Source organism: Hevea brasiliensis, chromosome 2, assembly GCF_030052815.1.
Source record: "Hevea brasiliensis isolate MT/VB/25A 57/8 chromosome 2, ASM3005281v1, whole genome shotgun sequence".
Taxonomy (NCBI): Eukaryota; Viridiplantae; Streptophyta; class Magnoliopsida; order Malpighiales; family Euphorbiaceae; genus Hevea; species Hevea brasiliensis.
Window position 1 is genome coordinate 102,373,924 of NC_079494.1, and position 24,931 is coordinate 102,398,854.

At 34.4% G+C, this 24,931-nt stretch overlaps 1 protein-coding gene across 1 annotated transcript in view; it reads right to left on the reverse strand.

Annotated features, from left to right (window-relative positions):
• Window positions 1-1,538: 1,538 nt before the first annotated feature.
• LOC110652659 (actin-related protein 4) overlaps window positions 1,539-24,931 on the reverse strand; it is a 30,239-nt gene continuing 6,846 nt past the window's right edge. The window contains exons 3-20 of the mRNA XM_058136710.1: window positions 24,008-24,172; window positions 23,841-23,914; window positions 23,684-23,764; window positions 22,682-22,742; window positions 22,478-22,527; window positions 22,158-22,212; window positions 14,979-15,056; window positions 14,809-14,862; window positions 14,010-14,063; window positions 13,869-13,929; window positions 11,771-11,822; window positions 11,583-11,649; window positions 8,179-8,241; window positions 8,017-8,079; window positions 6,772-6,834; window positions 6,208-6,272; window positions 2,121-2,189; window positions 1,539-1,943 (exon numbers count right to left, since the gene is read on the reverse strand). Coding sequence (XP_057992693.1) covers window positions 1,898-1,943; window positions 2,121-2,189; window positions 6,208-6,272; window positions 6,772-6,834; window positions 8,017-8,079; window positions 8,179-8,241; window positions 11,583-11,649; window positions 11,771-11,822; window positions 13,869-13,929; window positions 14,010-14,063; window positions 14,809-14,862; window positions 14,979-15,056; window positions 22,158-22,212; window positions 22,478-22,527; window positions 22,682-22,742; window positions 23,684-23,764; window positions 23,841-23,914; window positions 24,008-24,172 — 1,221 coding nt within the window. The 3' untranslated portion in view covers window positions 1,539-1,897. The remainder of the gene's footprint in view (window positions 1,944-2,120; window positions 2,190-6,207; window positions 6,273-6,771; window positions 6,835-8,016; window positions 8,080-8,178; window positions 8,242-11,582; window positions 11,650-11,770; window positions 11,823-13,868; window positions 13,930-14,009; window positions 14,064-14,808; window positions 14,863-14,978; window positions 15,057-22,157; window positions 22,213-22,477; window positions 22,528-22,681; window positions 22,743-23,683; window positions 23,765-23,840; window positions 23,915-24,007; window positions 24,173-24,931) is intronic.

The window sequence follows — 24,931 nt, forward strand, 5'->3', positions numbered from 1 at the left end:
CGAACCGATATTTATCGATTCGATTCGGTTTGATTTCCTCTTATTAATCGGTTTGATTCGATTTTTAAAATTTTTTATTTTTTATTTTTGATTTTATTGATTCGGTTATGTTCAAAACCGAACCGACCGTTTGCACACCTCTACTCTAATCCTTCCATAACTTCACCACACATTCAAACCACATTTTATTTATTAAAAATTATTAGTGGGGTTGGAAGCCCCTTCCCATACACTCTAATATCATGCTCATGCTCAATGATGCTTCCCTCTCTATAGGTACTCTTAGGCTGAGAGCCCTTTTGCATGATATCAGAATATATAATAAGAGAACCGTCTCAAATAATATCAAAACAGAAACATTTCTGATACACATGATTCTCATAAGAGACAAGTGCAGAACATACGTGCCACTGATTATACAGATATTGTGCACCTTTTCATTTTTTCAGGAGAAAGGAGAAAGTTTAGAAAGTCATAGACAGAGAGAATCTTATTTCTTGAAAAACTTATGAAAACTCTTATCTTACAGGCAAGAGAAGCCTCTCTTATATAGTGAGGGAAAGGCACTATCTTACAAATAAACTTATTTTGACAGCTCACACTCATACAGACTTTAATTATTAAAGCACACTGTATTGGATGCTTGCTTTATGGTGAGAAAGAGAGATTAAAGTTCCTATAGTCTGAGTCATTAGAATCAATGTCTCCATAGAAAGAGTGGTATCAGGGTCCACGTTCTTTAAGAGAGAGGGGATAGCACTCTGAATTGCTTCACAGGCTTCAATTTCCATAGAATCCTGGGAATCATGCCAGAGAGAATTGATCCAGCCTATGGGTCCATCATTTAAAGAGTGGATAAGTTCAAGGGATGTACAAGAAATATGTGGAGGCACAGTGAATTAGTAATTATTGATTTCACAAAGATAATTACCAAGTTGACGCCTAAGAGGTAGCATGATGTCTTTGTCTGTGACAATCCCATCATAAGTTCTCCATTCATAGTGGAAATTTTATGACCATAATAGTCCGTCGGACATTTTGAAGAAAGACCTATGCATTATGAACATGGATCTAACTGTATGCTGTTTGCTCATGGACCGTTCTTCAAACCCATGGATATCCATCAGTCTTTTGAGACTGTATTGCCAAGTAGACATGTGTTTGAACTATTTATTTTAATTTTTCTACATTAAACATGACTTATATAATTATTTTATTTTATTTTTATTTATTTAAATATTTTATTATTCAATTTATACTAATTATTATTTTTTATTAAAATAACTTTAAATGACTTTATTTATACGGTAACAATATATATATATATATATATATATATATCCATAATTACTGATTTTAAAATCGAGTTCAAAAGTTCGAGTCGAATTTTAGAATAAGTAGAGCTTGAGATTGGCGTTGTATTGACTTAGCTCGACTTGATTACACTAGGTAGTTTGAAACTTTGAACAACCTTATGAAATGTCTCGATTATGAAGTTTCCATCATCTTTATGTAGAAACACCCTGCGGCTTCACAAATGATGTCAATGATTCCAACAATATATTCCTGAAAATGTCCAGCAGTTCATACATTTTAAATGGGTATCAACCTAAGATACAGGGACAAACATTTGATTACGGAACAAGATAGCAGGTAATTCAAGTTAGCAAGCAATAACAGATTGTAAAGTTGATGCTTTTTGATGGGTTCCATGCCAGAAGTTCAGATTAGAAGCAACGTGAATATGAGCCCCAAAAGGTTGGTGTCATGGCACATATTACTTTCATACCTAAGATGCTAAAATGGGAGTTCATGAAAGGTGATATCTTTTGACAGCTTCCCCGACCATAATTTATCCACCGTACAACCTCATGTTCTGTGCCTTCATAATAAGGTATCAAGGGCATTTTCTTTGTACATAAGAAGCCCCATGCTCTTCATACCTGTCAATATTTGTAAGTTTTATAATGTGTGAAAAACATTTGCTAGACACTGATTTAATTTTAGTTCAGGAAATTGAACTAGAAATTTTAAAAACTAGAAAGCAAACTTGGAAAGCACACTTTCAAAATTAGCCAACTGCATTTGTACACCAGAAGGTTCCAGAAGGTGACACTTACTCGGACTTGGAGAACCACATCTGCTGGAACGAACCAAGAGATGCCAATATACTCCCGCCTATCCATACACTGAATAACCACAGGACTGCTGGTTAGAAAGCTAGTGAGAATGTGGTATTAAATTTGCAAGAAGAAAAGAACGAAGGAAATTACAAGGAAAAATAGAAAAAGAAAAGAACTTGTCAGCTGCAACAGAATGACAGCTAATAAACTCAAGATGCTTCCAAATAAAGGGAAGTAACTTATCACTTAGGTTATCCATCTTTATCACCAAGTGTGGGTACGTTCAATTTAAGGATTCACATGCTAGAGTACCCTCATGAGAACCTAACACCTTAAACGATAATCATGATTTAACTTCAAGCTTGTGGGAATAAATTAGAATTGAACCGTCAAGCTTACACTGTTATTCCACCCAATGGAAGTCCAATTCAAACTCAACTAAACTAAATTTTTATCCCAAAAATTTAGGATCGACTATATAGATTCTCTTTCTCCACTCTAAACGATTTTGGGTTAAATCCTCGAAAATGTGTAATGCTTCTAGGTCATGTTGTACTACTCTCCTCCAAGTCAGTTTATATCTACCCCTTCTTTTCTTTTTATTCTCTAACCTAATGTGCTCTACTTGTCTAACTGGAGCCTCCGTATGTCTATGCTTCACATTACCAAACCACCACAATCTTCCTTCTCTCAACTTATCATCAATTGGCACCACTCCTACCTTTTCTCTAATACTCTCATAATGGATTTTATCTAGTCTAGCATGGCCACTCATCCAGCTTAACATTCTCATCTCCGCAACTCTTATCTTAGAAGCATACGACTCCTTTAGTGCCCAACACTCATTACTATATAACATACCTGGTCGTATGGCTGTACGGTAAAATTTTCCTTTCAACTTATTGAAAATCTTACGTTGACATAAAACTTCCGTGGCACGTCTCCACTTCAACCATCCGGCTTTAATCCTATGACTAACATCCTCCTCACATCCCTCATCTACTTGAAGGATTAAGCCGAGATATTTAAAGTGATTACTTTGAGACAGTACCACTCCATCCAAACTAACTCCTTCCCTATCACCAGTTCGGCCGTCATTGAACTTACAATGCATGTATTCTGTATTCGTTCTACTTAACTTAAAGCCCTTTGACTCTAGAGTACTTCTCCAATACTCTAGCTTTCTATTGACTCCTTCTAGCGTCTCATCTATCAAAACTATATCATCCGCAAACATCATGCACTAAGGGATACTCTCTTGTATATGTTTCGTCAAGTCATCTAAAACTAATGTAAAAAGATAAGGGCTTACAACTGAACCTTGGTGTAATCCCACTGAGATAGGAAAATCTCTTGTGTTCCCTCCCACTGTACGCACAATAATAATTGCTCCTTCATACATATCTTTCAACACTTCTATGTACCTAATAGATACCCTCTTTTATTATAACACTCTCCATAAGACATCTCTTAGAACACTATCATAAGCCTTCTCCAAATCGATAAAAACCATGAGTAGATCTTTCTTCACATCTCTATATTTCTCCATCAAGCTTCTAATGGAAAGATCGCTTCCATAGTTGAACGACCGGGCATGAAGCCAAATTGATTTGGAGAGATAGAAGTGTCATGACATAATCGATGTTCTACAACTCTCTCCCACAACTTCATAATATGACTCATGAGTTTAATTTTCCTATAGTTTGAGCAACTCTGTATGTCTCCCTTATTTTTAAAAATAGGTACTAAAATACTCCTCCATTTATCAGGCATTTTCTTTGAGTTTAGAATTCTTATTAAACAATTTAGTTAACCATGCCACTCCCATATCTTCCAACACTTCCACACTTCAATTGGTATTCCATCGGGTCCACAGGCTTTACCCACTTTCATTCTCTTAAGTGTTTTCTTTACTTCTAAATATCTAATCGTTCTAGTATAATTCACATTCTTTTCTATTGCTCTATAGTCTATATTCATGCTATTACCATTTTGACTATTATTAAAGAGATCATCAAAATAATTTCTCCATCTTTCTTTAATGTCCTCATCTTTCACCAACACTTTTCCTTCTTTATCCTTAATGCACCTAACTTTATTGAGATCTTGACATTTCTTTTCTCTCATCCTTTCTAATATATAAATATCTCTCTCCCCTTCTTTAGTTCCAAGTTTCTTATATAACTTTTCAAAGGCCTGTGCTCTTACTTGACTAACTGCCTTTTTTACCTCTTTCTTTGCTATCTTGTACTATTCATATGCCTTATTATTATCATACTTAGTTAATTTCTCATACCATTCTCTCTTTCTCTTCACTGCCTTTTATACTTCCTCATTCCACCATCATCTCTCTTTTGAGGGTGGTCTATGTCCTCTAGACTCTCCAAGTACTTTTCTAGCTACTCTCTAATCTTTGATGCCATCTGTATCCACATACCATTGGCCTCCACATCCAGCTTCCATGCTTCAGACTCGAGAAGCTCATTTTTGAACTTCACTTGCTTTACTCCCTTGAACTCCCACCACTTTGTTCGAGCCACACTATTTCTTCTAACCTTACTTGAATTGTTCCTGAACTTGACATCCAAGACCACTAACCAATGTTAACTTGTTAAAGCCTCTCTCGAAATGACTTTGCAATCTTTGCATAGAGCTCTATTTGTCTTCCTGGTTAAGAGGAAGTCAATTTGGCTTATATATTGCCCACTTTTAAGTCACTAAATATGACTCTCTTTTTATAAAGTAAGTATTTGCTAGTATTAGATCATATACCATAGCTAAATCTAGGATGCTTTTTCCCTCCTCATTTCGGCTGCCAAAACCAAAACCTCCATGAATATTCTCATAACATTGCCTATCACTTCCGAGTGAAAATATTCTCTTCACTCGGTATGCTTTACATTAGATCATTCATATCTTCCCAAAACCTTTGTTTACTCTCACTATCTAGTCCTATTTGTGAGGCATAAGCACTAACTAAATTTATTGTTTCTCATTCTAGCACTAGCTTTACTAGTATAATTCTATCTCTTACTCTTTTCATAGCTATTACAGCATCTTTCAATGTCATGTCTATGATTATGCCCACTCCGTTCTTGTTTCTCTCCTTTCTGGTAAACCACAATTTGTGCCATGAATTACTCACTTCCTTGTTTTTTCTTTCCTACCCATTTAGTCTCCTAAATGCAAGTAATATTCACCCTTCTCCTTTCCAAGGTATCCACAAGCTACATTAATTTTCCCGTAAGTGATCCAACATTCCAAGTATCAACCCTGATTCTTCTCCTATCCTGTGCCTTCCTAATTGATCTCCTTTTTCTATAATATCTTCTATTGTTCTCTATGCCTATCTTGTGTTCTGTTCCACTATTTGTTCTACTATCTGCCCTATGGACTAACTTCTTTACCCACACCCGTCGATGATGTGGGAATCCTTGCTCATTTAACACCACACCCGGGCGCCGGCATGGCACGTCACTTTCGATGAACGCCCTACACCCTTGCATATTTCTCACTACACCCGGGCGCCGATGTAGCGCGTCGTAAGTAGAGGACGCCCCAACGTTCATATCATTTGAATCCATATCATGAGGTGTGACGAAATTTTTACGCTGGTAGTCACCTACCGCAACCCTCTTCCTTTATCCGGGCTTGAGACCGACTAAGCACAAACTACTTAAGCAGAGTTTCCACCCAATGGAAGTCCACTGACATAAAATCAAAAAATCATGTTACCATATATCATATGTCATGATGAGAGCACATAAATCTGCAGCAGCTAGTGGTCATGGCTTAAACACAAAACTTCTCATCAAGCTTTTATTTGCTTAAACATAGTCTTTGTTCAGAATTTCCAATACTTTAATCCACCACGTCTTTAAAATAGCCATTTTTCAAGTGGTCATAATTGTGGTAAAAATAAGACAGCTCTATTGTATGATTTATCAATGTCTGCTGGTCAAAATCTACATAACAAACCAAAATGCAATGGCAATCAGTAAAATGAAAAACAGGACACAATGCAGCCAACCAATCTCTCACATCTGCATTTGGATACAAGCACATGCACTTAGGCAAATCAAACCTGAATCTCCTTTCTGTTGCATTTCCACTGGCCAGCACTTTAACTCTAGCAGCTTGAGGAGACTCCTACATATCAATAATGATCATTTCATTAAATTGGGAGTGAATCTCAAATGTATTCTTCTATATTGTGATGGCACTAACTAATTAGAAACATATTCACATCTAGCTGAAATAAGAAATTACGTGCAATATTTTCTTATAATTCTAATGATGTTCATTTTTCAGGAGTTTCCCAACACTTAGTATTGCTCCTCGGCGACAGAACCATAGGAAAATAGTTTCCCCTCACAACTAAGAATTCAGTAATGAAGTTGAAAATGACAGTGCTATACCACAATCGTATAAAAGCAATTTCATTAACAATATCAAGTCAAGCAAGTTACCATGACTATTTTAAATTACTAAATCCTAGCAGTTACATAGCTTGTAAAGTTGATGTAGTTTGGAACATGAAAACCAGTGAGGTCATGGAATAAAGTGCAAAGACAGAGGTCCCAAAGATTCAAGATGAAACAAAAAATAAAATAAAATAAAAAAATTAAGGATTGCAGCAAACAGGTACCTCAAGCAAGTCTTTCTCAAGACGTTCCTTCAACTGTTGCATTGATGCTGTGCCACCAGCAAGCTATATCAGAAGGAAACAGGAGGGACCAAATCAATAATTAATATTACAATGAATCATAAACAACAAAGTTGCTTCCAGCGAGTAATATAAACTGATGAACCTAACACCATAAATTTCTTTATTTTTTTTCTGTTTATTTTTTTCTTATTTGACAATAAGCAAGATAATCTGCCATGAAATTTGCAACAGAGTATGCTATGGAAGAGAGAGAGAGAGAGAGAGAGAGAGAGAGAGAGAGAGTGAGAGATTGGCTTGAACTAGTTTAGTGATCACCACCCAGTCCCTTGCTGGAACCAAGTTTCATTTTTGTAGAAGCATAAATGTCAGACTAGCATCCTAGAGATTAATATCCAAAACTAGAGACATTAGAGAAGCCCTCAATCTTTTTGAAATTGTTAAACGAGTAAAGTTTTGTGTTTTAAAAAAAAAATATATGGCTGATCCATTTGCTGATGCTCACAAACTAGAAACACTGCCCTAACCACTCCCATGGCCATCCCAGAAACAAAAGAAATGGAAACACAAATTAACTGCCAAAAAAAAAAAAATTCCCCCAGACCCCAATGACCTTTAAAATAATCAGATTTCGTTGAGACATTTTGCTATCTCCTTTGAATCCAGAATGCTCATGTAGCTGATAACAGGTGTACTTTTCAGTGTGACTTGCAAGCATTTTAATAAAGAATGAATAATCTTGCAATCACTTTATACATTTTATATGGCAGATCATGTAAGAATACAAGCTGGCATAATGCTTTATATGACACAATATATAAGCATAAAAGCTTGCATACATGTTACATATATGGCAGACTGTAAGTATACAAGCTTGCATAATGCATTATATGGTAGAATATATAAGCATACGAGCTTGCATACATGTTTTATATGGCAGACAACACAAGCACATATATCCGCTATACTATGCCATTTAACTTTTCCAGGAGAGAGAGAAAGAGAGAGAGAGAGAGAGAGGAAGGGGTCACTTTTGATATAAAGGACAGTTTTTGATTTCTTCTTAGTTTAATAAGAGTCCCGAATAACCAAAGGTGGCTCAGCATGTAACTAGACATCCATGCAAAAATTATCAATGCACAAAGAACTCAAAAACTTATAGGACTATCCAATTTCCAACCAAGATAATCCAAAATGAAGGTAAGATAACTATCATAATGACTTTACCAGTATACTGCTAAAAAGTTCCCTTCGAATATCCACATCACATCTATTAATGCTCTCTATCACCTGCAAACATTAAAAATTAAAGTAATTAACAGGATGGCAAGTGAAAGATACTAGATGTTTGAAGTTCAAACATTCAACCGTTGAAAAGCATGAATTTACCATTTGTGGCAAACCACGAACATTAGGAGCAATCTCTGCAAAACTCTCCATACCAGGAATTGTCTGATAGACAAATACAAAACAAGATAATGGCATGTGAGCATGTACTGAAAAACAATACAGCAATTGAAATACCCAACAAACTGTATACTTTCACAAAACGATTTGCACCTCAAGATTGAGTCCAACTCAATAATTACATACGTCATGCAAATATCAGAATCATGAGTTGCACATAGAATTAACAAGGAGTGAATGATAATTAAGGAGTCCCAAAATAGCAATTGGTAATCATTAACAAATCAAATGACAATTAATGCCTATATACATCTGTTAGGTAGAAACCCTAACAACAGTTATTTCAGAGTTGAAATTAAGAGAGCAGAAAATTAGAAGAAAAAAAGGGAGAGAGAGAGAGAGAGAGAGAGAGAGAGAGAGAGGGAGAGAGAGAGAGAATTGTAAGGAAGAAGATAATATTTCATTGAGAATCAGAATGAATCTTTACAATATCTCATAGCCCTATTTATTGCCACTTTCCCTCCAAAAACAACTGCCTAACCACTTGCTACAATTTCTCCAACAACCTCTAACAGAAAGCTACAACAACTTCAACTACCATCAACTCAACTCAACTCAAATAAGCCTTTATTCCAAAAATTTGAGGTCGGCTATATGGATTCGCTTTCTTCACTCTAAAAGATTTTGGGTTAAATCCTCAGAAATGTGTAATACTTCTAGGCCATGTTATACTACTCTCCTCCAAGTCAATTTAGGTCTACCCCCTTTTTTTTTTCTATCCTCTAACCTAATGTGCTCTACTTGTCTAACTGGAACCTCCGTATGTCTACGCTTCACATGAACAAACACAGGTGCTTGCACCACTGGAAGTTTTAAATCTTTGGCCACTTTTACATCCAAGAAACTGTTAGTGCTCCCACTATCCACCAATATAACTAATTATCTATCCTTATGTCTCCCCATCACCTTAATTGTGTTTACACCTTGACTGCCTTCCATAGCATGGACTAATAGAGTCATTTCTGGTTGTCCTTCCCCAATTTCCTCACCTTCTACCACTTCCTAATACTCTTCCTCCAATTTTTCCACTCCTTTTTCCTCCAATTGAATGGCCATAGCAGTCTTAGATTTACACTGATGACCAGGGAAGAACTTTTCCCCACATCTATAACAAGGTTTGGATTGTCTACTTGCTGCTGGAGTTGGAAGCAAACCTGGTTTAGATGAAGGTTGAGGTAGTGAATTACTATTGATAACAGAAGAGGACTTAGCAGTGGTTGCAGAAGGTTTTTGGTTGTGGTTGCTATCATTTGGAGGTTTTGGTGGATAAGAAAGTTGTTGAGAAATTTTGTAGGATTGGTTTGAAGAATAAGATGCAAAATTAGGTTTATAAGCACTATTGTACCTAGATCTTGGTAGAGAAAAGGCTTTACTATTACATAGCATCCACTGCTCTTGTAGTCTAGCTGCTTCAAAAGCATGAGCTAGGGTTGTAGGCCTCACCATTCTCACCATTGGCCTAATTTCATCCCTCAATCCTCCAATGAATCCAAACAAAAAATAAGCTTCCCCTAAATCAGACATAAACCTCTCCATTCTCACCCTAAGATCCTCGAACCTATCTTGATATTCCCCAACACTACCCTCTTGCCTTAATCTCATAAACTCCTCAACTACATCCTCAAAACCTTGTTCTCCAAATCTATTACATATTGCTATCTCAAATTCTTCCCAAGATCCACTAATTTTAGACTTATTCCAGCTTTGAAATCAAGAGTCAGCTCTTCCTACAATATACAAGCTTGCTATTCCCACCATCTTATCTTTAGGAACCCCAAAAACTTCAAAGTACTTGAAACACTTCCTAACCCAAGCCTTTGGCTCACTCCCATCAAAAGTTACTCATTCAATCTTAGGCAAAATCTTTTCTGACCCCACTGATTCCATAACAAAATTAGAACTACCTTGATCTCTAGACTGAAGATTTAGAATTTCCTTTGGAGCTGTTAAAGAATTCTTACTTGTCACTCCATTAGAATTCCTTTCATCAGAGTTGATGATTTCTTTCCCTTTTTCCCCAAAAAACCCTAACATTAGGGTTTCCAATCTTTCCACAGCAGTCTCAATTGCAATTTTATTCCTGGCAGCATCTTTCTTGATTCCCTCTTATAACTTCTTGAAGTCATGCTTCAGAATTTCCATTTCCTTCCTGGTTTCCCGAGATTCCCCTTGGAACATATCCAACCTTTCTTCCATTTGTGCCATCTTAACAGCATCTTGACCCACCACTGCTTATTTAGTCATGGTTTACAACTCCAAAGAACCAAATTGCAGATGAAACCCACCCAGTTTTCAAGCTCTGACACCAAATGTAAGGTAGAAACCCTAACAACAGTTATTTCAGAGTTGAAATTAAGAGAACAGAAAATTAGAAGAAAAAGAGAGAGAGACAGTGTCGAGAATTGTAAGGAAGAAGATAATATTTCATTGAGAATCAGAATGAATCTTTACAATATCTCATAGCCCTATTTATTGCCACTTTCCCTCCAAAAACAATTGCCTAACCACTTGCTACAATTTCTCCAACAACCTCTAACAAAAAGCTACAACAACTTCAACTACCATCACAACTAATTAATCAATTCACTTATTCTTATGCTTCCTTCTACTGTACGTGACAACATCTAATAAAAATAAAGTTGAAAGAACAGGGAACAACAATTTTTAATAACTAAAAGCAATCAAAGGTTTTTATTAATTACATAAAATTCACGAGCAAAAGATTCAAAACTTGTCAGAGGCTGAAATACCTCCAATTCGATAATAAAAATAAACAACAAATGTACTAGGTCCTAAAGATATTCACAAAAGTACAATTGAATAATTACAAGTAAAAAATAAACCAAATGAGAAATGGGGAAAGGAAAATTAAGATCCTTCGTCAATAACAAGTAGGATAGAAAAGGAACCCATTTAGCTCTTATGTTAATGAACAAGTAAATACATCTGAGCCATAACACTTCGCATTAGATAAGAAAAAACAGATGATACCAGTGCCAAAAGAGAATTATAAGAATAAGATAAATGTGCCATTTTCACCCTATGTGTTATGTACAATTTGTGTTTTTGGAATTTTCAGAAAATGTTTGTCTACTTTCAATATATATTCTAGTGAATTCTAGATAATTTCTCTCAATCAGTGTAGTCTGTGTAGATAAATGAATAAATAGTATATTTATGGAAATTAAAAGGATCTACATATTTCTCTAACAAATGTGAATAGAATAATGGATAGTCCCATAAAAAGGTACATGTGAAAGTGCCAAAAAAGTTGGAATGGACAGAAAATGAAAGAATGGCATCTTAAATGTTCATGTGCCACACACCTGAGCCAAGGACGGATTGAATAGAACATCTGGAATCTTGAATCTATCAGCTCCTATTTCAATTGTCCTATTTTGCATTCGAAAATCCAATCAGATAAAATAACTAGTAATAAGCATTATAGAAATGCAAAACAAAAGCTACTCAGCCAGTATTCATGCTGAGAGATAAAATATTGCAAGAGACTTACTGGCCATCAGGGAGCTCATACGGAGTCATTGGAATATTTGAGTATGCACTTTCTGCATTTATATGGTTAAAAAGGTGGGGAGGAGAGAGAGAGCAAGGTTAGCATAATTGAAGTCTCCATATGTTGAATGAACTTGTAAGTTTCAAAGAGAGGAAAATCCCATAAAACTTTACATGTACTACTAACAATAATGCAACCAATATAACCACAAAACAGAATTATTCATCACAGCAGAAGAGGTCATGGATTTGAAGATCATGAAAATGCCACATGTTTTCAAACAAGAACACAAATCTCAACACATGCCAACCAGATGATGCAAGCATAAGCTGTCATAGGACATTTGGTGCAGGTCTCAATGTCCAAAGTTCCATCAGCTTTGCTTGATTCTGGGTCACCACCCCATCAACCACTGAACGATGGAGATAATCAACAGCACAATGTCACTCAAACTCAAGTATAAATAAGGAATCTGCGGTCAAGCTCCAAAAGTTTCCAACTTTTCATAGATTATGCCACTGATTTGAAGCATCAGAGCATCAAACCTAAGTCTGGATATCTTCTGACAAGATTACTCTAGGGAAAAATGAAAAACCAAAAGAACTGTGAAAACAAATATCGACCAGGACTACAACAAGCCTTCAATATATTAGTTGAACTTCTACAACAACATATGTTGGCAAATTCACAAACACAAACCCATGTGCGCATGTGCGAGAGAAAAAGAGAGAGAGATAGAGAGTACTGCAAATTATGTCCACATAAACCAAAGAAGATACACAAAGACTAACATTAAAGCTGGCAATTTTTGGGTTTGCATTTAGCATAAACAGGTTCGGGTCATCAATAAGTCAATCCATTTATGCATGCGAAAAGGATTTAAATGGGTTGACTCGTTTAATCCAATAAAACAAGTAATAACCCGTTCATTTAACCAGGTTAACAAATTAACCTGTTTTATTTTGAGCCATTTAAACCTATTACAACCCGTTTTGTTTATGATTAAAAATACAATTTTACTCTTATTATCCTACAATTTTTACTTTCATTTTATTTTTATAGCACACTTGACAATAAAAGAAAATATGAGTTTTTCATCAATATCATAATTATCATTAAAAAAAAACAATTATGTTACTTCACACACACACAAATTTGATTGAAACATTTGATTGAAACATTATCGTCGATTTCATTTTAACTACTCAAATTATATATGATTAAATTATATGAGATTAAGAAAATAAAACTACAAAGTGATTCTAGATTTCTTTTGAATGATGTTAATATTTGAAAAAAAAATATTTATCTTTAGGAATAAATTTGAAGGAACAAGTTTAATGAAAATTTAGTATTGATTAAAAAATAGTTTCTATGAATACACTAATAAAATAAATTATTAATATCAATAATTATTCATTTAGTTTAATATAATTTTATTTAATTTATATAATAATTTACTCTTAAACCTAAATTGACTTGAAGGAGAGTAGTACAACATGACCTAGAAGCATTACACATTTCTGAGGATTTAACCCAAAATCGTTTAGAGTGGAGAAAGCGAATCCATACAGCCGACCCCAAATTTTTTGGATAAAGGCTTAGTTGAGTTGAGTTGAGTATATAATAATTTACTCTATATATATATATATATATAGGGCAGTTGGTAACCAATTATTTGAGCATTAGATAGACTCAGGTTTGAGTTTCCTCCTTTGCAACCTTTAAATTTTTTTTAAGTAAACAAATCACATGGGTCATTAAACAGGTTACACAGGTCATGTCGTATAACCTATTAGCAGACCTATTTATTAAACGGATTACATGGGTTGTGTCGTGAGAATTGTGTAGTAACTAGGTTGCATTCGGGTTGAAAGTTTATGAGATGATTAATAATCGTGTCATTTCAAATTGAGTATAATCGTGTCATGTCAAAACAAGACACGACCTGTTTAGACGCGACATGACACATTGCCACCTTAACATGATAAATACATAACTTGAAGGCAAGGTATTTTGAATAAGTCAAGTAATCTCAATGAACAAAACCCACCAGCAAACAAGTAGTGGAAAATAGAAATATGAAAAGAACACAGACCATCATAAGTTGTGTCCGGGGCTCGACACACACAGTCCTTGATATCACTTGCAATGACCCTCTGTTTCCAAAGAAAAGTTTAGTATATATGACAAAAGATGCCATATACACAAGGACAAAAATCAGGGATCAATCATAGACCTGAGAGTAAAGTCTGTAGCTTTCACTTGTATTTGGAATATCAAGATCCACAATCTGTGAGGTTCAAAAAAATGCCAGACACACTGTCAAAAGCAAATACCAAAAATAATAACATAATTTTGTTGACAACTTAATGCACCTCAGTGAAACTTAGGTCAGAATACACAACACAATGAAGAAATGAAAAAAATTGATATTTTTTCCACATAGAAAACAAGGGACAAACTAATATTTTCAGCATAGAGTTAGTTAATTCATCTTATATGTTAACATTGCTCATTTACAACACAGTGGCAAGGATGAGAGAAGATGCAACTCTCAGTCCCAATCAAATTCTAGGAACTTAAAAAGCTGTATTGTATTAGAGTTTTAGCAGTATGAGTCAATTTCATGATTTCATGCCCTTAGTTAAAAGGGGCAACAACCATTATCAAGAGGAACGATGTGGAATTTTCTAGCAGTATAACATCCAGATTGTAAAAAGTAAAAACAGTAGTAAATACATTTACAAAGAAATTGATCATTCGTAGCACATGCAAGTTTAATGTGTTTTTGTTTCAAAGGTTCTTAAAACTTCCAAATTGTGCAAGTTGCAGAACTTTGACTTGGTTTATAAATCAATACTCAAGAATAACACTCAAAACTTCACTAACAGCCCCTGTTAGGCTGCTACTGTTCTTTTCACTATTCACATCCCATAACAGCCCACAGCATCTGCCTTTTCCAGCAATTCTTAAACTCACTTTATTATTACAAAATTGCAGTACCCAAAATAACTATCAGTAGCACTTTAAAGCACCTGAAACTCGCCTGGCCTGATTTCCTTTCTCTTAAAGGAGTGCCTGGGTTTTATCTGCAAAGCCAAAAAAGATACATATTTATATTAAAGAGATAGAATAAAGATTAATTGCAGAGTCTTACTAAATTAACTTGCCTTTCAAAGTAAAATTCAAAGATGCAGTCACTTACTGTGATACCTTTGCTCTTTAAGCTTTTCATCAAGCAATCAGTAAGAAACTCTCCTCCTACAGGAGAAGAAACCACTGCCTATTATCACAAGGGGAAAAGTTCATCAGTCTGTCACAAGATGATAAATTTGTATTCAACCTTTCCCAACATTAAAAAAACACAAACTTAACCAGATTTTTATTGTCATGAGAAAATCTTGATAATTAATAAAGGAAGAAGAAAGTACGATAGGAGATAAGTTCCAACTAATTAGGAAAGGAAGTGTGTTGTAAAAAAAATAAGAAAATAAAAAGAGCCATAGATTTTGTTTCAGTTAATGAAGGCCATTATATAATACCCCTTTGAAAATCACCACCATATTCACCCCCTAATCTGCTTCATTTCTTTAGTAGGTTTTTTTTTTTAATTTTTATTTGGATTTACTATAAAAGTAGCTCAACAATCATCACTCTAGGACAATATTACAATTGTATTCATTAACTTTTATATGTAGTCTTGTGAGAATAGATAGTTCTATTTATGGAAGGCATGTGATATCACTTGATAGTGCTTTACTAATAACAAGTCTTACTTTGAATATAGATTGTCTAAATTCATTGTGAACATTAGTTTTGTATAATTTTAGTTGAGAGTCTTGCAAATTTGTGAATTCGAGGTAATTTGCTAGTCTAAAAATGAAATTAACATCATTGCGGTCACAACTCACAAATAATGTCTCTCACAGGCTCACAGCCTGTTCCCAAAGCATGGTGACATGACAAAGAAAAAGTGCTCATAAGTTGTTCATGGGAAGAGAATGAGGAAAACAAGGTTGAAGCAGATGTAAAAAGTTCAACAAAATACTTCATCGTTTTTTACTGCTTAGCAACCACAACACAAATTCAACAAAATACATCAGTAGCATTATCTCTATGCATGTTTAGGACAATTCATGCTTGCATATGTTGCAGCCAGGTTAGATTCATAATTGTTCATAGGATATAGAGAAAAGACCTGCAATCATCTGAAACAATAATAAAAGCACAAGATAGCCAAAGCATACCTTCACATACACGCAGATTTCAAGATACTTCACAAATCATTGGTTCACTAACAGAAGGGGCACAACATAAGGCACAAGATAACCAAAGGAGATCACTTTGATACAAAAACAAGCATGCACACATGCTTGTACATAGATATTAAAATGGTTTGCGAATCTTCAGCTGACTTTCAAAGGGAAAGAATGAAAATTGATATCAAAATCCACCAAATTTGATAATTTTCAATGGAACTACCCAACAATCTCAAGTCAACTAGAGCATAATGTTGAGTTACATATTTTTCTTATAGTACAGCTCAGTCAAATAATAATGAAGCATATGAACAATACAAGATAGCAAAGAAAGAGGCAAAAAAGGCAGTTAGTCAAGCAAGAGCACAGGCCTTTGAAAAGTTATATGAGAAACTTGAATCTAAAGAATGAGAGAAAGATATTTATAGATTAGCAAGGAGGAGAGAAAGGAAATGTCAAGATCTCAATCAAGTTAGGTGCATTAAGGATAAAGAAAGAAAAGTGTTGGTGAAAGATAAGGATATTAAATAAAAATGAAGAAATTATTTTAATGATCTCTTTAATAATAGTCAAAATGATAATAGCGTGAATATAGACTATAGAACGATAGAAAAGAATGTGAATTATACTAGAAGAATTAGATCTTTAGAAGTAAAGAAAGCACTTAAGAGAATGAAAGTGGGTAAAGCCTGTGGACCCGATGGAATACCAATTGAAGTGTGGAAGTGTTTGGAAGATATGGGAGTGGCATGGTTAACTAAATTATTTAATAAGATTCTAAACTCAAAGAAAATGTCTGATGAATGGAGGAGGAGTATTTTAGTACTATTTTTAAAAATAAGGGAGACATACAAAGTTGCTCGAACTATAGGGGAATTAAACTCATGAGCCATAATATGAAGTTGTGGGAGAGAATTGTGGAGCATCGACTACGTCGTGATACTTCTATCTCTCTCAATCAATTTGGCTTCATGCCCGGTCGTTCAACTATGAAAGCGATCTTTCTCATTAGAAGCTTGATGGAGAAATATAGAGATGTGAAGAAAGATCTACATATGGTTTTTATTGATTTGGAGAAGGCTTATGATAGTGTTCCAAGAGATGTCCTATAGAGTGTGTTAGAACAAAAGAATGTATCTATTAAGTACATACAAGTGTTAAAAGATATGTATGAAAGAGCAACTACTATTGTGCGCACAGTAGGAGGAGACACGAGATTTTCCGATCTCAATTGGATTACACCACGGATCAGCTATAAGCCCTTACCTTTTTACATTAGTTTTAGATGAATTGACGAAACATATACAAGAGAGTATTCATTGGTGCACTATGAAGCACGGAAACGGCACGGAGTCACGTTTCCCAGTGTCGGAAACGTTTCTGACGAGGAAACGAACTGACATGGCTGGGAAACGTTTCCGGGCCGTTTCCGAAAATATTGAAAATCGAAAACGCGTTTCTTTAAAGAAAATTAAAAAAAAAAAAAAATGGGTAGATTAAAATCGATTACTTCACAGTTCACAACATTCACCAACAGAAAAGGAGAAGAAGAAAAAGAAAAAGGAGTACCTTCAAGGCTTCAACGGCAGTCGGCAGCGTCCACCGTCCAGTTCGCAACGCGGGTAAGAATCGCAACACCACCTTTTTCTTCTTTTCTCTCTAATCTGCCATATTAACTCTTTTCTCTTTTATCAACAGAAGAAAAAGAAGAAGAAGAAGAAGAAGAAGAAGCAGCAGCAGTAGCCAATTCTCCCTTCGTCGAAAGGTAAGTGGCGTTTCCCTTTTTTTTTCCTTCCCGATTGTGAATGATGGTAACTAGGTTTATATTGGGGTGGTTTTATTAATTTATTATTATTTAATTTATTATTTTCTTTATTATTAATTTATTATTTTCTTTTTCTAATTTTTTTGTAAAATAATTTTATCAAGTAATTTTTATTAATTAATTACAATTTTATTCCATTAATTAATCATAAATTTATCATATTTAATATCAATTTTTTTTCTCTAAATGTATATTCCATAATTAGATTTTTCTCAAACTAAATTTGAGGAGTTATCATAAATATATTTTTTTTAAAAAAAAAGATAAAAAAAATTTTCCCAAATTCACTAAAAATTTTCAAAATTTACCATATTTTTACAATCAACATTTTGAAGAAAATTAAGGACTAATGTAAATATATTTTTAAAGTTATTTTTAAAATTATAAAATTTCAAGTTTAAATTCTAATTAATGATAAATAAAACAAATTCCAACATTCAAAATTTGTATTTTATATTAATATATTTTATATTTTTGTAATAGTTTATATATAATGTGTTTAATATAATTTATTTTCATGTATCGTTATATTATATATTAAAATTTTTCATAATATAGTCAATTTATTCAATTCTATTATTTAATTCTTTAATCATTTAATATATAATTTACATTGTGCTTTAATCCTTAGTATATAATTTGTTTAAATAATTTGTAAATTGTATAAAATTGCATTTTCTTTTTGTCATTTTGATAGGACAATATTTGAATGGATTCTTCAAACTCAAATTCTACCCAAGCAAATAGCACTAGTGCCACTTCTTCAAAAACTAGGGAGGAAGAATTTAATCCTCTGTGGAGATATGTAACTAAACTAGAGAAAACTGGAGAAGGAGAGGGTAATTGTAAATGGATATGCAATTTTTGTGGACAAAAAAAGCAAGGGACTTATACTAGAGTGAGGGCTCATTTATTGAAAATCACTGGAAAAGGGATTGGTGTGTGTAAAAAAGTGATAAATGATAGTATTTCTGAAATGAGAAAACAGGAGGATGAGGCAACAAACAAAATTACCAATTCACAATCTAGGCGAGTTTATTTGCCTATTAATATAACTTATGTTCCTTCATTGAATATAACTAAACCAAGTATTTCAGCAGCTTTGAAGAAAAGAAGAGTTAATGATTCTCCTCTTGGTAGAGCTTTTGACTTGCAAACTAGAGCTCAATTAGATGCAGAGATTGCTAGAATGTTCTACAGTGGGGGGTCTACCTTTTAATTTTGCTAGAAATCCTTATTATGTGAGTTCTTATTCTTTTGCTGCTAATCATGTTTTGGGTGGTTATGTGCCGCCTGGTTATAACAAATTGAGAACCACATTACTTCAGCAAGAAAAAACAAATGTAGAGAGGTTGCTTGAACCAATTAAAAGCACTTGGTTAGAAAAGGGTGTTAGTATTGTGAGTGATGGATGGAGTGATCCCCAGAGGAGGCCTTTGATTAATTTTATGGTTGTTTCTGAGTCTGGCCCCATGTTTATCAAATCTGTAGATTGTTCTGGTGAAGTGAAAGATAAGCAATTTATTGCTAATTTGCTAAAAGAAGTAATTGATGAGGTGGGTCATCAAAAAGTGGTACAAGTCATTACTGATAATGCTTCAAATTATAAAGGTGCTGGAGAAATCATTGAGGGAATGTTTCCACATATTTATTGGACTCCTTGTGTTGTGCACACTCTTAATCTTGCTTTGAAGAATATATGTGCAGCAAAAAATTTGGAAACTAATCAAGAAACTTATGATGTGTGTCACTGGATCACTGAATCCATGGGGATGCTTTGCAAATCAAGAATTTTATAATAAATCATTCCATGAGGCTTGCAATTTATAATCGGTTTAGCCCTTTGAAATTGCTTTCAGTTGCTGACACTAGTTTTGCTTCTATTGTCATGATACTTAAAAGATTTAAACTTATTAGGCGTGCTTTAGAAGCAATGGTTATGAGTGATCAATGGGCACAATACCGAGAAGATGACCAAGGCAAAGCTAGATTTGTTCGTGATAAAGTGGTAGATGAGAATTGGTGGGAAAAGGTTGATTACATCATTGCTTTTACTGGGCCCATTTATGACATGATCAGAGTTTGTGACACAGACAAACCGTGCCTTCATTTGGTTTATGAGTTGTGGTATTCTATGATTGAAAAGGTGAAGCAAGTTATTTTTGATCATGAAGGAAAGGAAGCAGATGAGTTTTCTCCTTTTTATTATGTGGTTCATCGAATTCTTGTTGATCGTTGGGCAAAGAGCAACACTCCCCTTCATTGTTTAGCCCTTTCATTAAATCCAAGGTAAATTTCTAACTTACATACTCATCTTCTTGTTATAATTTTTTTTTATTACTATTTTCTGAATTTGTTTTCTTATTTTTGAAGATTTTATAGTGAAAAATGGCTTCAAGAGGGAGAAGGTAGAGTGCCTCCTCATATGGATGGAGAAGTATCAACTGAGAGAATTAAATGCTTTAGGAGGATTTTTTTTCTAATGAAGATGAGCGAATTAGAGCAAATGATGAATTTGCAAATTTTTCTTTGAAAAGTGGACCTTTTGCTGATCCTGATTCTATTGGAAGTATGTATGTTACAGATCCTAGGAAATGGTGGGCATGTTTTGGTTCTAATGCATCTTTACTTCAAAGGTTGGCTTTTAAGGTGCTTGGACAACCTACTTCCTCCTCTTGTTGTGAAAAAAATTGGAGTATTTATTCCTTCATTCATTCATGCAGAAGGAATAAATTAACTCCAAAACGTGCAGAGGACTTGGTTTTTATCCATAATAATCTTCGTTTTCTGTCGAGAAACTCCTCCCAATATTATGATGAGAAGACAAAATTGTGGGATGTTGGTGGTGATCAATTTGGGAGTATGGAAGATGTGGGAGTTCTTGAATTTGCCAACCTCTCATTGGATAAACCAGAGTTAGAGTCTGTTTTGTTTGATGAAAATGCAACTACAAGCATGGAGAAGGAGAATGAGAAAGACAGTGAAGTTGAGGAAATGTTATAAATTTCATTATCTTTTCTTTTTTAACATTTAAATGTGTTGTAGTTAATATTTATTTCTTATAAGTATGAAACTTCTAAATATGTATTTTTATAGTTGAATTTAAATGTTGATTTGAACTTTATTTATTATTAAACATCTTTCATGATATATATATATATTTATTTATTTATTTATAAATATACCCCTATATTTTTTATATTCACACGTTTCCCCCACGTTTCCGTTTCCTATGTTTTTTAAAATGCCGTTTCCCCGTGTCCATTTTCGCGTTTCCCCGTGTCCGCGTTTCCGTTTCTGTTTCCGTGCTACATAGTTGGTGCATGATGTTTGCGGATGATATTGTTCTGATAGATGAGATGCGAGAATGAGTCAATAAAAAGCTAGAGGTTTGGAGAAGTACTCTAGAGTCAAAGAGCTTTAAGTTAAGTAGAATGAAGACAGAATACATGCATTGCAAGTTAAGTGAAGGCCAAACTGGTGATAGGGAAGAAGTTAGTTTGGATGGAGTGGTACTGTCCCAAAATAATCACTTTAAATATCTTGGCTCAGTCCTTCAAGTAGATGGGGGATGTGAGGAGGATGTTAGTCATAGGATTAAAGCCGGATTGTTGAAATGAAGATGTGCCACGGGAGTTTTATGTGATCGTAAGATTCCCAATAAGTTGAAAGGAAAAATTTTACCGTACAGCCATACGACCGGCTGTGTTATATGATAGTGAGTGTTGGGCATTGAAGGAGTCGTATGCGTCTAATATAAGAGTTGCAGAGATGAGAATGTTAAAGTGAATGGGTGACCATACTAGACTAGATAAAGTCCGTAATGAGAGTATTAGAGAAAAGGTAGGAGTGGTACCAATTGAGGATAAGTTGAAAGAAGGGAGATTAAGGTGGTTTGGTCATGTGAAGCGTAGACATACGGAGGCTTCAGTTAGACAAGTAGAGCACATTAGGTTAGAGGATAGAAAGAAAAAAGGGATAGACCTAAATTGACTTGGAGGACAGTAGTACAACATGACCTAGAAGTATTACAAATTTCTGAGGATTTAACCCAAAATCGTTTAGAGTGGAGAAAGCGAATCCATATAGCCGACCCCAAATTTTTGGGATAAAGGCTTAGTTGAGTTGAATTGAGTTGAGTTGAGTACAGCTCAGTCAAATATCAAGAACACAAGTTAAAATGGCAAGGTCTAAAACTGAGTTTAACTTATTGTTGAAAATTTTAAACTTAACCACTATTATCCAAATTATAATTATTTGGCAAGTCATATATTACACTAAAATGTAAAAGATGAAATACCTTTTGAAGAACATAACCATCATGCACAGGAGCAACTGTAGTTGATCCTCCACCACTAGAAACAGTACCAATTTATCAAAGTTACTTATCATTTAACAAAAAGTATCTAATACACTAATAGGATCTAAGTGAAACCAATGGCACAAGACATTTTATTGAAAACGAAATAGTTCCAATCTCCAAAAGCAATCTTCAAAGCTTTAGCCAATATTATGAGCAATATAGCATCATTGGAATAGATGGTTTGATATGTCTAACATAAATAACATTAAGCCCAAGAAAATACAAAAAAAGAAAAAAAATATATTTTAAATTTGTACCTGTCAACAACTAGAGAGGTTGGACGTCCTGACGCAAAAGATGTGAGAACCTGACATTGAGAAACTCTTCAATTTGACAAATAAATACCATGCTATCTTAAGGAGAGGAGTAAGAGCAAAAATTAAATAAGATTCTCATCAATTGTGTTTAAAAGATAGTGAAACAAGTTGGAGATATAAGCACTGGATGGTCAAAGGGCATACAGCATTCTTGGCCAAAAATAATGCTGGAACATTGTACTTTTCAAACATAAGCTCCGCTGTCCTGTCAGAAATGTAACAAGTCAAACATCATCAGCAAGTACTACAGCCATATGATGCAACAGAAACCACCACCACCACCCCCCAAAAAAAAAAAAAATCTCTTTTAAATATGTTGGTCTAATATATAAGTTTATTATCAATGTAAGAAAAGACTTAATTGAGCTAGTTTAAGTATAATAATTTGAAGTCAAAACCTTAAAAATTATTCTTTTTTAAGCAAAGAAAAAAATGCCGAGCCATAGCCTGTAGATAGGATGAAAGCACTGTAACTCAAGAATGCATTCAGACACTCTTCATCAATTAAAGCAAAAAGGCCATTTTTTGGATTGCTTGTAGCTATCTTTTATCCAGCATAACTTCTGCCAATTAAGTAATTATAAGATCTATTTAAGCAAATAAATGATGTCGAACCAAATTACAAAAGAACAAAACTTAAATAAGTGAATAAATAATGAATAGAAAACATCCCCTGAAACAGACAGTTGCTACACCATATGGAATATTTTCAGTCTGAATTGCATTTTCAATTGTCATTGCCACATGGTAAGAACATCCAAGTTCAATTATTTAATTTAATTTCCAGTTACTAGGAGAGGGGAAAAAGAGATATTGCATAAGTATAACAACTAGGCTAAAAACAAGATAACAAAGAGCCCCTCATGACTAGGTGGCAGCACAGAAGGAATACTTAACAACAAACCACTATAATAAAAATATTATACACTTCATTATTTGCCTAATAGTAAAATATGCCAATGAAAAACAAGGTAACATAAGCTGTAGTGCAAGTGCATCAGAAAGCAACCTTTTAAGTCAATCCTTCAGGACCTTCAAGTATCTATGTTACATCATGAATCACAAAAAATATAAATTCTGGCAATTGCCATTGACAAAAAAAGATTTATTACATCCACTAACAAACGTAGCATGTTGACAGATCACCTTTCTCTCTGCTGTTGAGCGTTGGATGAAGGTTCTGCAAGCAGCATTGGATGCTCCTTAGGATCAACCAATAGACATTCCCTAAAGATAGTAACATTTTTTTATTAAATGATACCCAAAAAAAAAAAGATTTACAATCTTGATAATCAGCTGTTACCTTAAAGCATGGTCCCAAATGCTATCCACAATATCCCAGTCAACAACAACTCCATCTTTTATGGGTGACAGAACCTGGTGAACCAGCAGAAAAACAAAGTAAAATGCTGAATATTACAGTATACAGATTTCCTGAACAGTCTTCCCCATAGTATTTAGAAAACTGACCTCCATATAGTCCCGACGAAATCCTACAGCTTGAGATCCTACATATAATTTGCGTTTGCCCTTGCCTTTTTCAGAATCTTTGATATTGTTCTTAGAATCTACGGAAGAGCTCTTCTCATTATTAGCAGTGTCATCAATATCCATTTGATCAATTGATCCAACAACCTGAGAAGTCATAAGCATGTATCAAAATAAAAGTTTGATCACTGTCCTTTCTGTCATAGAGCAAAAGCCAAAAAAGGGATCCCAATTAAATTTATCAATTAATAACAATGGAAATCAAATTATAGTTACACAAAACTGAATAGAGAATATTGCATATCACACCATAATTCTTCTATTTATAAGTCCAAAACTGCAACTTCTTATTGTGCACAGACAATCAGGAAAACATCACTGTGACTATAGCAACGCAATTGCAAATAACTAGTAAATTGAAAGTATACAAGGGAAAAGCTCTGAAATAAAAACTAAAGTATCACATCTAAAATATCTGCTGGGCCAAAAACTGAACTGAAAGGGAACCAACTTAGGACCAAAATGGAGATTCTCAATACTTGAAGAATCATTTCTATAACTGTCCCAGAAGGGCCCAAGGATCTGCACTCAATATAAAATTCCAGCAGCCTTATTAAGTCACGCATAGTGATATAGGAATGCTATGTCAGCACAGTGGACCCCAGTTATCACCGCTTTCTGCACCACACATCCAGTCCTATCTTAAGCACAACCTTCAAAAAAGAAACAGTCTGGCCCATCTGTAACCAACAGTTATACCATGAGCAGTGAATGCAATAGCACTACATGAATATGTTTCCCTGTAAGACAGGACTGGAAACCAAACTTTTCAAGCTCATTAACTGATACATCCTTTTCAACATAACCAGGCAACTAACCTCCCACATGAAAGGAACTCCCATCAAC